The sequence below is a fragment of the Nicotiana sylvestris genome, chromosome 2 (assembly GCF_000393655.2).
Source record: "Nicotiana sylvestris chromosome 2, ASM39365v2, whole genome shotgun sequence".
In the NCBI taxonomy this organism is placed as follows: domain Eukaryota; kingdom Viridiplantae; phylum Streptophyta; class Magnoliopsida; order Solanales; family Solanaceae; genus Nicotiana; species Nicotiana sylvestris.
The window spans coordinates 136,140,765-136,153,886 of record NC_091058.1 but is presented as its reverse complement, the minus strand read 5'-3'; the positions used below and the strand labels follow the sequence as shown (position 1 = coordinate 136,153,886).

The 13,122-nt window shown below is 36.3% G+C and overlaps 1 protein-coding gene across 1 annotated transcript; it reads left to right on the top strand.

Moving 5' to 3' along the window:
• The first annotated feature begins 6,786 nt into the window (after positions 1–6,786).
• Positions 6,787–11,802, top strand: LOC104244338 (B3 domain-containing protein LOC_Os12g40080-like). Its single transcript, XM_009799748.2, has 9 exons — positions 6,787–7,138; positions 8,362–8,944; positions 9,164–9,342; positions 9,449–9,833; positions 9,970–10,167; positions 10,264–10,442; positions 10,528–10,951; positions 11,078–11,262; positions 11,381–11,802. The coding sequence occupies exons 1-9, from the start codon at positions 7,016–7,018 to the stop codon at positions 11,633–11,635; spliced, it is 2,511 nt and encodes an 836-aa protein (XP_009798050.1). The 5' UTR covers positions 6,787–7,015; the 3' UTR covers positions 11,636–11,802.
• Positions 11,803–13,122: the final 1,320 nt, after the last annotated feature.

The following is a 13,122-nucleotide window of genomic DNA, read 5'->3' as shown; positions in this document are numbered from 1 at the left end:
GTATTCAGATGGCTCCATATGAGGCTTTTGTATAGGAGGCGGTGTAGATCTCCAGTTGGTTGGTTTGAGCCAGGTGAGGCTAGGCTATTGGGGACAAACTTGGTGCACGATGCCTTAGAAAATGTGAAGGTAATATAGAAGAGGTTTCGTACTGCGCTGTCGAGAAAAAAGATTTATCCTGACAGGAAGGTTCAAAATGTGTCCTACATAGTTAGTGAGAAGGTTCTGTTGAAGGTTATGAAGAGTGTTATGAGATTTGGGAAGAAGGGTAAATTGAGTCCTCGGTTCATTGGGCCTTTTGAGGTGCTTCGGAGGATTGTAGAGGTGGCTTATGAGCTTGCTTTTCCACCCAGCTTGTCGAGTGTGCATCTAGTATTTCATGTTTCTATGTTCCGAAAGTATATTGGGGATCCGTCTCATGTTTTGGATTTCAGCACGGTTTAGTTAGATGATGATTTGACTTATGATGTGGAGCCAGTATCTATTTTGGAGCGTCAGGTTTGGAAGTTGAGATCAAAAGATATACCTTCAGTGAAAGTGCAGTGGAGAGGTCGGCCCGTGAAGGAGGCTACTTGGGAGACCGAGCGGGAGATGCGGAGCAGATATCCTCACCCGTTTGAGGCTTTAGGTATGTTTCTTGACTCGTTCGAGGACTAACGTTTGTTTAAAAGGGGTAGGATGTAACGACCCGGCCGGTCGTTTCATGAGTTACCGCTCCGTTTCACCCATTTCTGCTTTTTATTGCCTTGATCAGTTGTATGTTGTGTTATCGGGTTGGTTGGATCGGGTTCGGAGAGGTTTTGGTAAGGTTTGAGACACTTAGTCACTTTTGAGTAAACATAAGTTGAAAAAGTCAACCGGATGTTGACTTATGTGTCAAAGGACTCGGATGTGAGTTCCTATGGTTCGGATTGATTTGGGAGGTGATTTGGGACTTAGGAGGATGATCGGAATATATTTTGGAGGTCCGAAGTAGATTTAGGCTTGAATTGACGAAATTGAAATTTTGCCGTTTTCTGGTTGATAGGTGAGATTTTGATATAGGGGTCGGAATGGAATTCTGGGATTTTCAGTAGGTCCGTGGTGTCATGTGAGATGTGTGTGCAAAATTTCAAGTCATTTGGACGTGGTTTGATAGACTTTTTGATCGAAAGCTGAATTTGGAAGATTTTGGAATTCTTAGGCTTGAATCCGATGCAAATTTGGTGTTTTGATGTTGTTTTGAGCGTTCCGAAGATTGGAACAAGTTTGAATGATGTTACGGGATAGGTTGGCATGTTTGGTTTAGGTCCCGAGGGCCTCGGGTGAGTTTCGGGTGGTTAAATAGACCATTTCAAGTTGGATAAAAGATGCAGAAATTCTGTTGTTGATGTTGCAGACAGTTGGCCTTCGCGTTCGCGAGTGGACCCTCGCGTTCGCGAAGGGTTAGCATGTGAGGCTGAAGGTTTGGTCTTCACATTTGCGAGGGAGGTCCCGCGTTCGCAAAGGGCTGGGGTCATTGAGCTACGCGCTCGCGAGAGGGGAGTCGCGTTCGCGATGGGTTGTGGAGCTGAACCTTCGCGCTCGCGAGAGGGGAGCCGCATTCACGAAGAAGGAAAATGTGGTCAACGTCAGGTTGTGCTTCGCGAACGCGAGGCTTTGACCGCGTTCGTGAAGAAGAAATATCTGGGCAGAATGTTTTAAAAGCTCATTTCGCGATTTTTAGCCTAAGTTCCTCCATTTTTGGGCGATTTTGAAGTTTTTTATGAGGATTGAATAGGGAATCAAGAGGTAACACTTGGAGGTAAGATTTATGGACTTAATACTCAATTCTAATGTAATTTCTACTTAATTAATCATGGAAATTGTTGAATTTAAGCCTAAGTATTGAAGAACTAGGGCTCGTAATTGAAGACCTAGGATTTGGGATTTGAGGGGTCGTTTGTGGTTGGATTTTGGTGATTTTGATATGAATTAACTCGGGGAGTGATAAAGAGCCTATTGATGTAATTATTATCGGAATCTGAGACGTGGGCTTGGGGGTCGGGTTTGGACCAATTTCGGGATTTGTGTTGTAATTTGATTTCTTTCGAGTGGGCTTTGTTCCCTTAGCAAATTTTGATGGTTTTGCACTGATTTTAGTTAGATTTGGAGCATCCGGAGGCCGATCGAGAGGCAAGGGCATCGCGGGCTAGAGTTGGACCAGATTGAGGTGAGTAATGATTGTAAATATCTTCCTAAGGGTATGAAACCTCGGATTTCGCATCGTTGTGCTATGTTGAGGTGGCGCACATGCTAGATGACGAGCGTGGGATCATGCACCATTGGGGATTGTGACTTAGTCCATCCCGAATGACTACTTTACCGTGTATTTGATTGAAAATTGTTTGTTATCATCATGTTTTGGGCTGAATTCCAACCTTTTGGACTCTTAGGGGATTTTTACTACTATTTCCTCACTGTTTTGACTTTATACTTGTACTCAGTCATGCTATATTTTACTATTTTTATAACTCATCCATGTTTACTCCGTTTTGACATCTTAAATAATATTTTGGGGATGAGCATCATATTTTGTTGTGCCCGAGTGACTTTTAGGGATTTCTGACTGAGTTGGGTTGAGATCCTGTGTTGTGAGGATTATTATGGGATCGGGTTGCACGTCACAACAGTGTGCTAATCATGATTATGAGGCGAGGGCATGAGTTGTACGCCACGAGGTGGCTTGATATAAGGCTGAGAGCCTATTGATTACGCCACGAGATGGCTTGATATTGCGCTTGGGCCGTAAGGGGCCCCTCCCGGAGTCTGTACACCCCTAGTTAGCGCGGGTACCCAGTGTGATATGTGATATAGCCCGAGAGGCTGAGGTTGTTCCATGTTATTGCCCGAGTGGCTGATTTCTGTTGGTGTTGTGCCAGAGGGGCTGATTTTATGTGTTTATCTTTTCTCGCTGCTTTTTATTTACTTGTTTAACTGTTAAAAAGGTGTTTTAAAGAAGCTTATACTGAACTAAAGTGTTTTTATAAGATTTCACTGTTTTATTGCATTTTATTGGTTTTACTCTGCCTCTTTATAGCATGTTGTTGTGTTTCACGTGATTTCTTATCGCTCAATTTTCATTTATCGTTATTACTCATTGAATTGGAGTAATCACTTTACTCCCCTCACCTTGTGCAGATTCAGGAGCTTCAAGTCCCGTCAGTGAGGGTTGATTGCTCCCAGTAGGCTATTCGGAGTCCACTAGGTAGCTGCTCGGCTTTCACAGCCTAGTATTTCTCCCTCCTATCTTACTTTCTATTTAGTTCTGTAATAGAATGTATAAACACTTTCAGGCTTTTAGACACATGTTTAGATGCTCATGACTGGTGACACCAAGATATCGGACTGCGTTGGTTTCCGCAAATTGTACTAGTTTACTTTTATTTTGGGCTTATTAGCATATTAATGACTTAAATGGTGTTATTATAGTTGTTTAAAATGAATTCGGTGTTGTGTCGTCTGGCCTTTTATTCACGAGAGACGCCATCATGACCGGGTCTGGGTTTAGGGTCGTGACAAAATCACGGTTTATTGAATCCTAGTCAAATTGTTTGACTCCTTATTTATGGTGAAAACAAAAGACTGGGTAATAAATTCTGTTGATTCGGAGGAAGGTGTGAGACACCTCTCAAGTCTCGTGGTTCTAGTACGATCGCTTGATTAATTGTATTTGACTTGAAATTAATTTTATATACTTATGTGCTTTATTGAGTTTGTGTTTTTCCTCTTATATTTAGCGTCATGACCACACCATGTAAAAGAATCCGTAATCAAGATTTGATTTATTAATTTATCATAATCGCGCTATACAAGCAAATCCGCAATTGACAAATAATTGTTCGTGCCTTACACTTTTGGGAAATTATCACATTTTAGGGTTAATGTGAATTTAACTTGAGGATTTTATTAAATGTCACAATTGCTCTACGCAAGTAAATTTGCAGTTACGACAAATAATTAATTAAAATTAAGAACTAATTAAACCTATTGGAAAAGTATGAGATTATTGATGAAGTTATTTATTTAATGTCACAAATCTCGCTATGCAAATGAGTCTGTAGTTGCGATAATATTGTAAATTGGGCTTAATGAAAAGTTCACTAGTGTTTCTTTTCTTTACTTCATTTTTTTGAATCAATGCAAAACTTATTTGTTGAACGTAAGGTGGCCTAATTCATTATTGTATGTGATGGAGAAGAAAAGAGACGGCCGACTGCCATGATTTATTTGTACAAATTTCACGGGAAGCTCTATTTGGTCGCCTTCATTTAAATTATATCTAATTTTAAAAAAAAGTTTAACTAGTATTTAAAGTACAGACAACTTTAGGTCTCCTCCTCTTCCTTTTTATCTTCTTCTTAGTGGTTGTGAAAACAAAAGTGACGGTGGATTTGTATGGTGTTTATGAGCAGGTTTTAAGGTGATTTATGGGGTTTTACAGTAGTGAGCTATTGTGACGCTCCTTTCTTTGCTACTTCGTAAGGTTTCTTCTCCTTCTTCTTTTTTAATTGCAAAATAAATTTGTTAGATTTGTTGTTATTTTGACAAATTGATGATTGAAGTTTGTTCTGTATGATATTTGGAGGTTATTTTTCAAAATTGAGCTCATTTGCAATAGATTTAGGTATTGAATCGTGTGTTGGATTATTAAAATTCGAAAAATAAGTTTCTATTTCTAGGTAATTTACACTTCAGACCTATTTGGTCTTAAGAGCATGAAAACATTGGTTTCACTTCTGACCTATTTAGCCTTAAGTGCATCTTAATTGTAATTTTTTCACTTCAGACCTATTTGACCTTAAGCGCATGAAAATATTTGCACTTCAGACCTATTTGCTCTTAGGTGCATCTTCAGTGCAATTTTTACACATTAGACTTAATTGGCCTTGAGTGCATTGCACTTTAGACTGTTTTTTTTCTTTCAAACCTAATAAGTCTGAAGTTGATCTTAAAATGGATAGGCTTGCTAATTTTGGGATCTTTACACAAATAGCTGATCGTATTTATTGTTTATTTTTTTCTAGCCATATAATAGATTATATATTATTTATACACAATTATATACATATAATACATAAACTATACATATACTATACATCACTGGCTATTTTTAGTTTAAGTGGTTAGAAGGGTCGCTACTTGGGTTAATTTACCGCAAATTTTTATGCAAAGTGGGTATAACTTCATTGGTGACCCCAAAACTTGGTATAGATGCAAATCCCCAATTTATTGTTAAGACTATTGGGCTTAACATAAATATCCCATTTAATTTAAAGCTAAATGATGAATGTAAGGCCCACTATTGGGCTGAAGTGTCATAATAGCACGGGCTAGTCAGTTTTCGGACTGGTAATTCAAAAATAGCCAGCGTTTGCAAAGTCATTAAAAAATAGCCACTATTTTGCTGCAACACGAAAAGTTCCAGCATAATGTACTGGAGATTGGTGTACCTGGGTATGAACTTCTAGTATATTATGTTGAAACTCCAACACACGTAAAGTTTCAGCATAATATACTGGAGATTGGAGCAACTGTGTATGAACTTCCAATATATTATGCCGGACCAATATATTATACTGGAACTTCAATATATTATGTTGGAATATTTTTCGAATTTTGAAAAGTATTTTCGTTCAGATTTATCTTTATATGAAAAATGGCTAAATTTTAATCAATTTTGAAACTGTGACTATTTTTCAATTGCCATTTATAAATCTGACTATTTTTAAATTTCACTCGGCTGAAGTTGCTTTATGGACTCAAAATTCAATATGCAAAGGCGGACAATAGAGGGCCCCCTATTTGCAAGTCCAGCCTCCTTTTCTCATTTATATTACAGCCTTGGCCCTTTATCATGATTTGCAGCCGTAGCCATTATTTATTTTAGCAGCCATAACCCGTAATACCATGGCCGCAATTATTCTTTATAAGACAGTCATTTTTGAGTTTTTAGCCATGACCACTTATTAATCAAACTAAATTTACAGAAATAACCACAAGACTACTCTTACAAATATAGCCACTCAGAATAAATCTCAAGGAGCATACTCATGCTAATCAAACACCAAGCATTCAATACAATCAAAAGTATGAAACAAATGCGCTGAATCGCTATTACCATTGATTTTGTATAAATGTACAAATTTGGCCAATCAAGTGATCAGATCTGCAAATTTTACCTCTTCAGCCGCTCAACACAAGATATAATAACATTTGGTAGGAAGTTCACATGCAGCAATACTCGTAGCGTTTTTGGCCAAGCTTCTAAAATTTTGAGAAGTGCTTTTTTCATAAATACTTTTTAAAAATGTGTTTTTGGTGAGAATCAGTTTGTGTTTGATTAACTAATTTAAAAAACATTTTTGAGCAGCAATTAGTATGCTGTTTCACAAAAAAGTGCTTTTTTTTTTGGAAAGTGTTGGGATGAACCTGATGGAGGTTACCTACGTATCACACATCCGGTGAAAATCAAACTCGCGTAGTTCAAAAGTTTGGCCAAACACTAATTACTGCTCAAAAGTACTTTTTAAATTAATTAGTCAAATACAAACTGCTTCTCACCAAAAACACTTTTTTAAAAAGTACTTCTTAAAATAAGCTGATTTAAGAAACTTGGCCAAACATACTATAAGCGTATTTTTCTCAAAAGTATTTCTTACAAAAATAATTTTTGAAAGAAATTAATTTTTTCTTCTTCTCAACAACTTTTGATTTTTCTCAAAACCATTTTTTCCATCTAAAAACTTGGTCAAACAGCCAAACAGAAAAAAGCTTGGCCGAACAACCTATCACACTTTAGTTAAGTAATAGATTCAACATCCATTCATTTCAGATATAGCATTCATGTATTTGTCTGCTCGATCCCCGGGTTAATCTTTCACATCAGTGATCATATCTGCACCTATTAAGCATTAATTAAGAAATAAAGGGAACTTTGTTGCCATCTTCTTCAATTGCTATACTATCACATACCAACTTCTAAATTAGATCAGTGATGGCAGCTAAGCCCCAATTGCAAAGTGGTGAAGGCTCTTCCATTTGGAAATCTTCTACTGCTAAAATTCCTCAACCAAAGTTCTTCAAGATTATACTTTCCCAACATGAATGCAGCAGTCTAGTAATTACTTTCTTCCTTCTCTTTTTTTTCCTTCTTTTAATTTGCTGCTACTTTGAATCTATGTCCTCTGTGTGTGTGTGTGGTGGGGTTGTTGAACCAAAGATTTTGGTGCAAATGCATCAGCTATAATTTTCTTTTTGTATCATTTAATTCTTCTTATTTTACCTGTAATCACATGATTTGACGTCATGCAAAGCAAATTAAGACTGATATTTAGTTTCTTTGTAGGTTAACAGAATCTACATGAGTTCTTAAGAAGAGAGTCAGATTATTCTTTCCATGTTAACTGGTTAATTCAAGTATCCCAAATTCACAATATAAAGGCAAAGCAGGAAAAAAAGAGATATCATTTGCCTTTTGATTGGGAATGGAATTTTAAGAGAGAAAAAATAGAGAACTTTTGGCACTTATGGTCCTAAACATATTTTTGTTGCTATAAAAGCATGACATTAATTAAATTGTTTTCATATATAGAATGTGTATCCTTTTCAGAACATACTAAAAATAATTAGTGTCACATAAATTTAAAATGAAATAAAGTATTAATTTTTATTTCTCCAATTTGAATATAGGTTTCCGACGACTCTGAATTACAACTATTTGTTTTGAATAAAGAGAAATATAATTTAACTTCCCATGGCTAGTAGTTGCAGATCCATTAAAAATACTTGCGGGTCAGTGCTGACAAAAGATACAAAATGAGAAATAAGTTATATAAAATTTGGGAAAAGAGTAGAGTGAAGAAACTAAAAGACGTTGTTATAAATTTAGGCCTATGGTTTTGTACGAGTTATAGGAAATCATGGTCAATTTTAGGTGTAGACTTCTATGAACGAGTCAGGTTAAGGGGTTAAGGCTTCACTATTAGTATGAATGAGCAACTTTATGAAAATATATTGTTAATCTTATTGAAATACATTATTTTATTTTCTACATCTGTTGCTTAGATCTTCTGATACAGAAGAATGAATTCATATCGTCTCCTAATCTATAGTAAAATTGAGATATCGCAATTCACAGGTTAATTACATTCAAAAATATCTGCTATCTTTTCTAGTTGGCCTAATTAGATTACTGTGGGTATTTTTGTTTTAGTAGTTAATTCTGAAAGAACAGAGAATACACTATGCAAGTATATTGCAGGATTTTCTCAGGAAAACAACGGTAGATTTTACTGTGATTCGAGATGTATGAAACTGAGTCCAGATCTTCTTTGTATGCAGAGGATTCCGGAAGACTTTGCGAGAAGATATTGCAAGAACATGCTAAACCCTGTGTATCTTGAGGTTCCCACTGGAGAAGTATGGGAGGTTGAAGTGGTTCTTTCTCAAGGCCAAATTTGTCTAGGCATTGGATGGCAAGATTTCAGCGACTTCTATTCAATAAGCTGCGGCCACTTTTTGATGTTTGGATACAATGCTCGTTCCCATTTTAATGTCACTATATTTGATTTGAGTGCATCAGAAATTGAATATCCATACAGTTCTGCCCATGGTATACACACTCCCATTTCTTATTCCCATGAAACACATCATGCACCAGAAAGAGACCAGTCCGAGTCAGATGATTCTGTAGAGATCCTCGAGGGTATTCCCAGAAGCCAGAAACCGAACGCGATAATTCCTGATATGGTTGAAAATTCTGTTGAGAACCTAGACCATTGTCCATTAGTACAGTCCAGCAAAAGACAAAGACAAGAAGGAGATGCAGAGGATGATGTTTCTGTTGACATGCATATAAAAAAAATGAAGGTTGAGAAGTTGCGAGAGGATGTAGCTTCACCTTCTTTCATAAGAAAAGGCCAAAGTGAGTATTTTATTCGCTCTTATTGGCTATGAACTGAATTGGAAATCGATATTTAGTAGTATAAGTTTAAGGTTGTAAAATTTATTTGGTAATTGCAAGTAAATCTTTATGATAAGATCAATTAGTAACTCAGAGAAGTGGTAACTAACCTACTAGCATAGGTTAAACTACATTGATCTATTTACTATTAACACAATTATCTTAATTTTCTTTTTGAAGAAAGAAATAAAGGCTGCAGGACGCACAAGCAACAATCCGAGAGTGTTTATGGTCAACACAAGTCAGTAATGGACAAAGAGAGGGCTGTAGCATATCAAAGAGCAAAAGCTTTTAAGTCCAAAAATCCATTTATTATATCTTTTATGCAACCATCTTATGTCTTCTCTCCATTCAGTCTGGTAAGCTACAAGCTATAAACTTTGTGGACTTTGCGGTGCTCTAATCTTTCTTTATTCCATTTTGCACTATGTCAAAATCAATTTACTTAGTCATCTCCTCTGGCAGTCCGTAGCGCTGAAATTTGCCAGGAAGTATTTCCTTGAGAACTATGGCAATTTAGTGCTCCGTGTTCCGGGCAAAGGCAGGGGATCTTGGTCTGTCAAATGCACTACCAGAGGCACAAATGCTACAGTTTATTCTGGTTGGAAGGCATTTGTGCTGGACAATAAGTTAAAATGTGGTGACGCTTGTGTATTTGAAGTGATTAAGGGCACTCGGCTTTTTATAGATGTCACAATATTTCGTGCAGCTTGGAGCACACTAATGCACAAGATAGTTGGAGAAGTGCCAGGGGGTTCTGATAGTAAAAGCAATGTTATCAAAACTGATAATTGTGTTCCATGTTCACAACTCAAAGTAGTTCACACCAAGAAATTAAAGCAGCGGACAGGTGGTTCATATGGTTTCTACTCAAAAATTAAAGATGATAAAGTTGAATTCCCTCTATAAGATAGTCTGGAGTATACATACAGCTTTTCTTGTACGAGTAATATTATTGATTGTTATATTGCCATGAATTTTTTCAGAAGAACATGGTGAAGGCACTGAGATTGAGCATTCTGTTGAGATTTTGGGCCATTGTCCGTTAGTACATGGAAGCAAAAGAAATAGACCAGAAGGGGAGGCAGAGGGTGATGTTTCAATTGACCTTCACACCAAAAGTATCAATGTGGAAAACACACAAAAGCATGTCACTTCACCTTCTATCACAAGAAAAACCAAAAGTAAGAAAGTGTTTATTCTGTCTTACTAACATAATTGATCATCTGCTTACATGACAATTTAGTAGTAACACATTGATTTCAAATTTCTGTTTGAAGGAAGCGGAGAAAGTTGCAGGATGCACAAGCAACAATCCAAGCTGGTTTATGCTATGAACAAGACAGTATTGGACAAAGAGATGTCTATAGCATATCAAAGAGCAAAAGCTTTTAAATCTGAGAATCCATTTGTTATATATTTTATGCAACCATCATACGTCTCGAAACCATACAGTCTGGTAAGCTAAGCTATAAATTTTATAGACTTCCCCAATAATCTTAATTCAATCCATTATACTCAATTTACTGTGTCCATCTTGGCAGCAAATATCACTCTTATTTGCTGTGAAATATTTCCGAGAGAAATGTGGCAATTTAGTGCTTCGTGTTCCTGGAAGAGGATCTTGGCCTGTCAAATACGCTCTGGGAAAATCAAAATCAAAAATTTGTTTCTCTTGGAAGGCATTCGTACTGGATAATAAGTTAAATTTTGGAGACGTTTGTGTATTTGAATTGATTAAGGGCGGCACTAAGCCCATTCTAGATGTCACTATATTTCGTGCCGCTAAGAGCAAACCAATGCATAAAATAGATGCAAAATTGGCAAGGGTTTCTGATCATAAAAACAAGACTATCAAAACTGAGAAATCAGTTCCGTGTTCTCAACACAAAATATTTCACAGCAAGAAACTGAATCTTGAAAAGAAGCAGAAAGGAGATTCAGATGGATTCACTTCAAAAATTAAAGGTGATTGAATGGGGCTAGCTATAAAGTATTCTGATGTATACAGAAAATATACCTTTAGTTTTTAGAGTCCACTAAAGGTACTTTCTTTATCGTTCAATGTGGTCCTGTTGGCTTGATTTTCTGCAGAAGAATTCAGTGAAGACACTGGGAAGCATGTGCAACAATCTAAGTCTTCTTGTAAGGGCAGTGCGGTGGCCAAAGAGATGGTCTTAGCATATCAAAGAGCAAAAGCTTTTACATCTGAAAATCCGTTCTTCATATGTCTGATGCAACCATCATATGTGTCTTCTGCCAGCGGCCCGGTGCAATTGGTAAGATAGCTATTCTTGAATGTCTTGTGAAGTTGAATTTTTAGTGACCTAAAGTTAATCCCTGATTAATGATGAATCTTTTTTTCTCTGTATAATAATGCATCCTTCAAATTGACAGTCCATAACACTGGAGAGAGCTAGGAAATTTTTTTCCACTAGACATAGTGATGTGGTACTTCGAGTTTCAAGCAAGAAATCCTGGGCTGTAAAATGCATTCTTGGAACAGTTAATGCTAAGTTGTCCTCCGGTTGGAAGGAGTTTGTGCTTGACAATAACCTAAAAGTAGGTGATGTTTGTGTCTTCGAAAGGGTTATAAGTAGACCCAAACTTTTGTTCAATGTCATTATATTTACTTCTGCTGAAGGTAGGTAAGATGGTTCACTTCTTTAGTACTTTAAACTCCTATTTATACTGTTTAACTAATCTGTTTTAATTACTTCTGTTATCTCTGATTTTGTAAACTTAAACTTGTTGTAAAGAGTTGAGCTTGCTCGACTCCATGTTGTATATAAATGCAGCTTTATCTGGTCGTATATGAATTTTATTCCCGATCAAACAAACATAGATAGTGTTATGCTAGTGATGGACACAATCATATAGCAACACTTCCACTGTTATACGTACACATCTGATCAACAAGAGCCTTCCTTAACGAGGTTTTAAGCCATTGTTCTTCAAAAGGAAGTTAATGTTTTACAAAGGTATCGGCTTATCAATAGCTAGAGAATTTTTTTGGAGATTAAAAAAGAATTCGAAAAAGAAAAACTCAACTTTTTTTAAACAAACACCACGCTGAAATCTCCAGTTTGGCCAACTTGGAATACACTTTCCCGAGGAATGCTTAATCAAGATTGTATGATATGCCATCTTCTCAAAAATCAAAACTAAAATATATTTCTAGCAATAGTAAGGATCGGTAGTGTTAACAAGGGGGCAATGTGGCAATACATAAACGATAAAAACAACCGAGAAAATGGTTAATAAACAAAATAAAGTAATTTACGCTTTATATGATCCTGTCGATTAAGATAAAATCTCCAGTAGTACTACAACCATCATCTCACACCCTCTTGGTAGACTGTGTTTCGATCATAATCGACAACTTTAACATTCGGTTAAATCTGTGTATTTTAAATTTGCAAACAGTATAGACGTGTATCAAATATTTCAAATGAATTTAGAGTGACGATTCAGAAAAACAAATGGCACCAATTTATAATAAATGAAACATTTAAGGTGAAAGTAATGGAAGAAAAAAAGTACAGTTAAGTTAATCATTTTCGTGGAAAGGAAACTAAGAAGGATAATTGCAAAAAGAGGATAGCGTCTTTGGTCGACACTTTAGAGGCGAAAATATTGTCGTTCTAAAATTACCAATTTTATGGGATGTCCCCGAAGTGACTTTTTACAATTACCAATTAATTTAACAACTGAATATTGGAATAGGAGGTGGTGAATGTTGATTCGATGTATGAGTTTTGAATTCTAAAAGTTTTCTTCAACCTTCCTCGTCCCGACCAACCCCCACCACCCCACAACTATCCCGCCCATCACCTAAAGGATTGCTATTTAGAAATTGGCCAATTTTAATTTTTCAGAACAAAAATATTCTGAGTTGTCCTAAAGTTGAAGTACTGGCCAATTTCAAAATAGTATCTCTGAAAACGACTCTATGTGCACTTGCCCCACAAAATGAGTATTTTCTTTTCATAATGTAGAAGAAGTATTTTCTTTCATTTCAATAAAATTATTATTTTTCATGTTGTAATTGTTTTGTTTCAACAAGAAAAAGAGTATTTTTCTAGATATGGAGCTCAAATTTCAACGTTGTTCTTGTATAAAAAAAGTAAGGCAACACA

Coding starts and splice junctions, on each gene's coding strand:
- LOC104244338 (XM_009799748.2), top strand. CDS start 7,016: ATGGCAGCTAAGCCCCAATTGCAAAGTGGTGAAGGCTCTTCCATTTGG. Junction 7,139..8,361: donor AACATGAATGCAGCAGTCTA/GTAATTACTTTC, acceptor CTTTGTATGCAG/AGGATTCCGGAAGACTTTGC. Junction 10,952..11,077: donor ATTCACTTCAAAAATTAAAG/GTGATTGAATGG, acceptor GATTTTCTGCAG/AAGAATTCAGTGAAGACACT.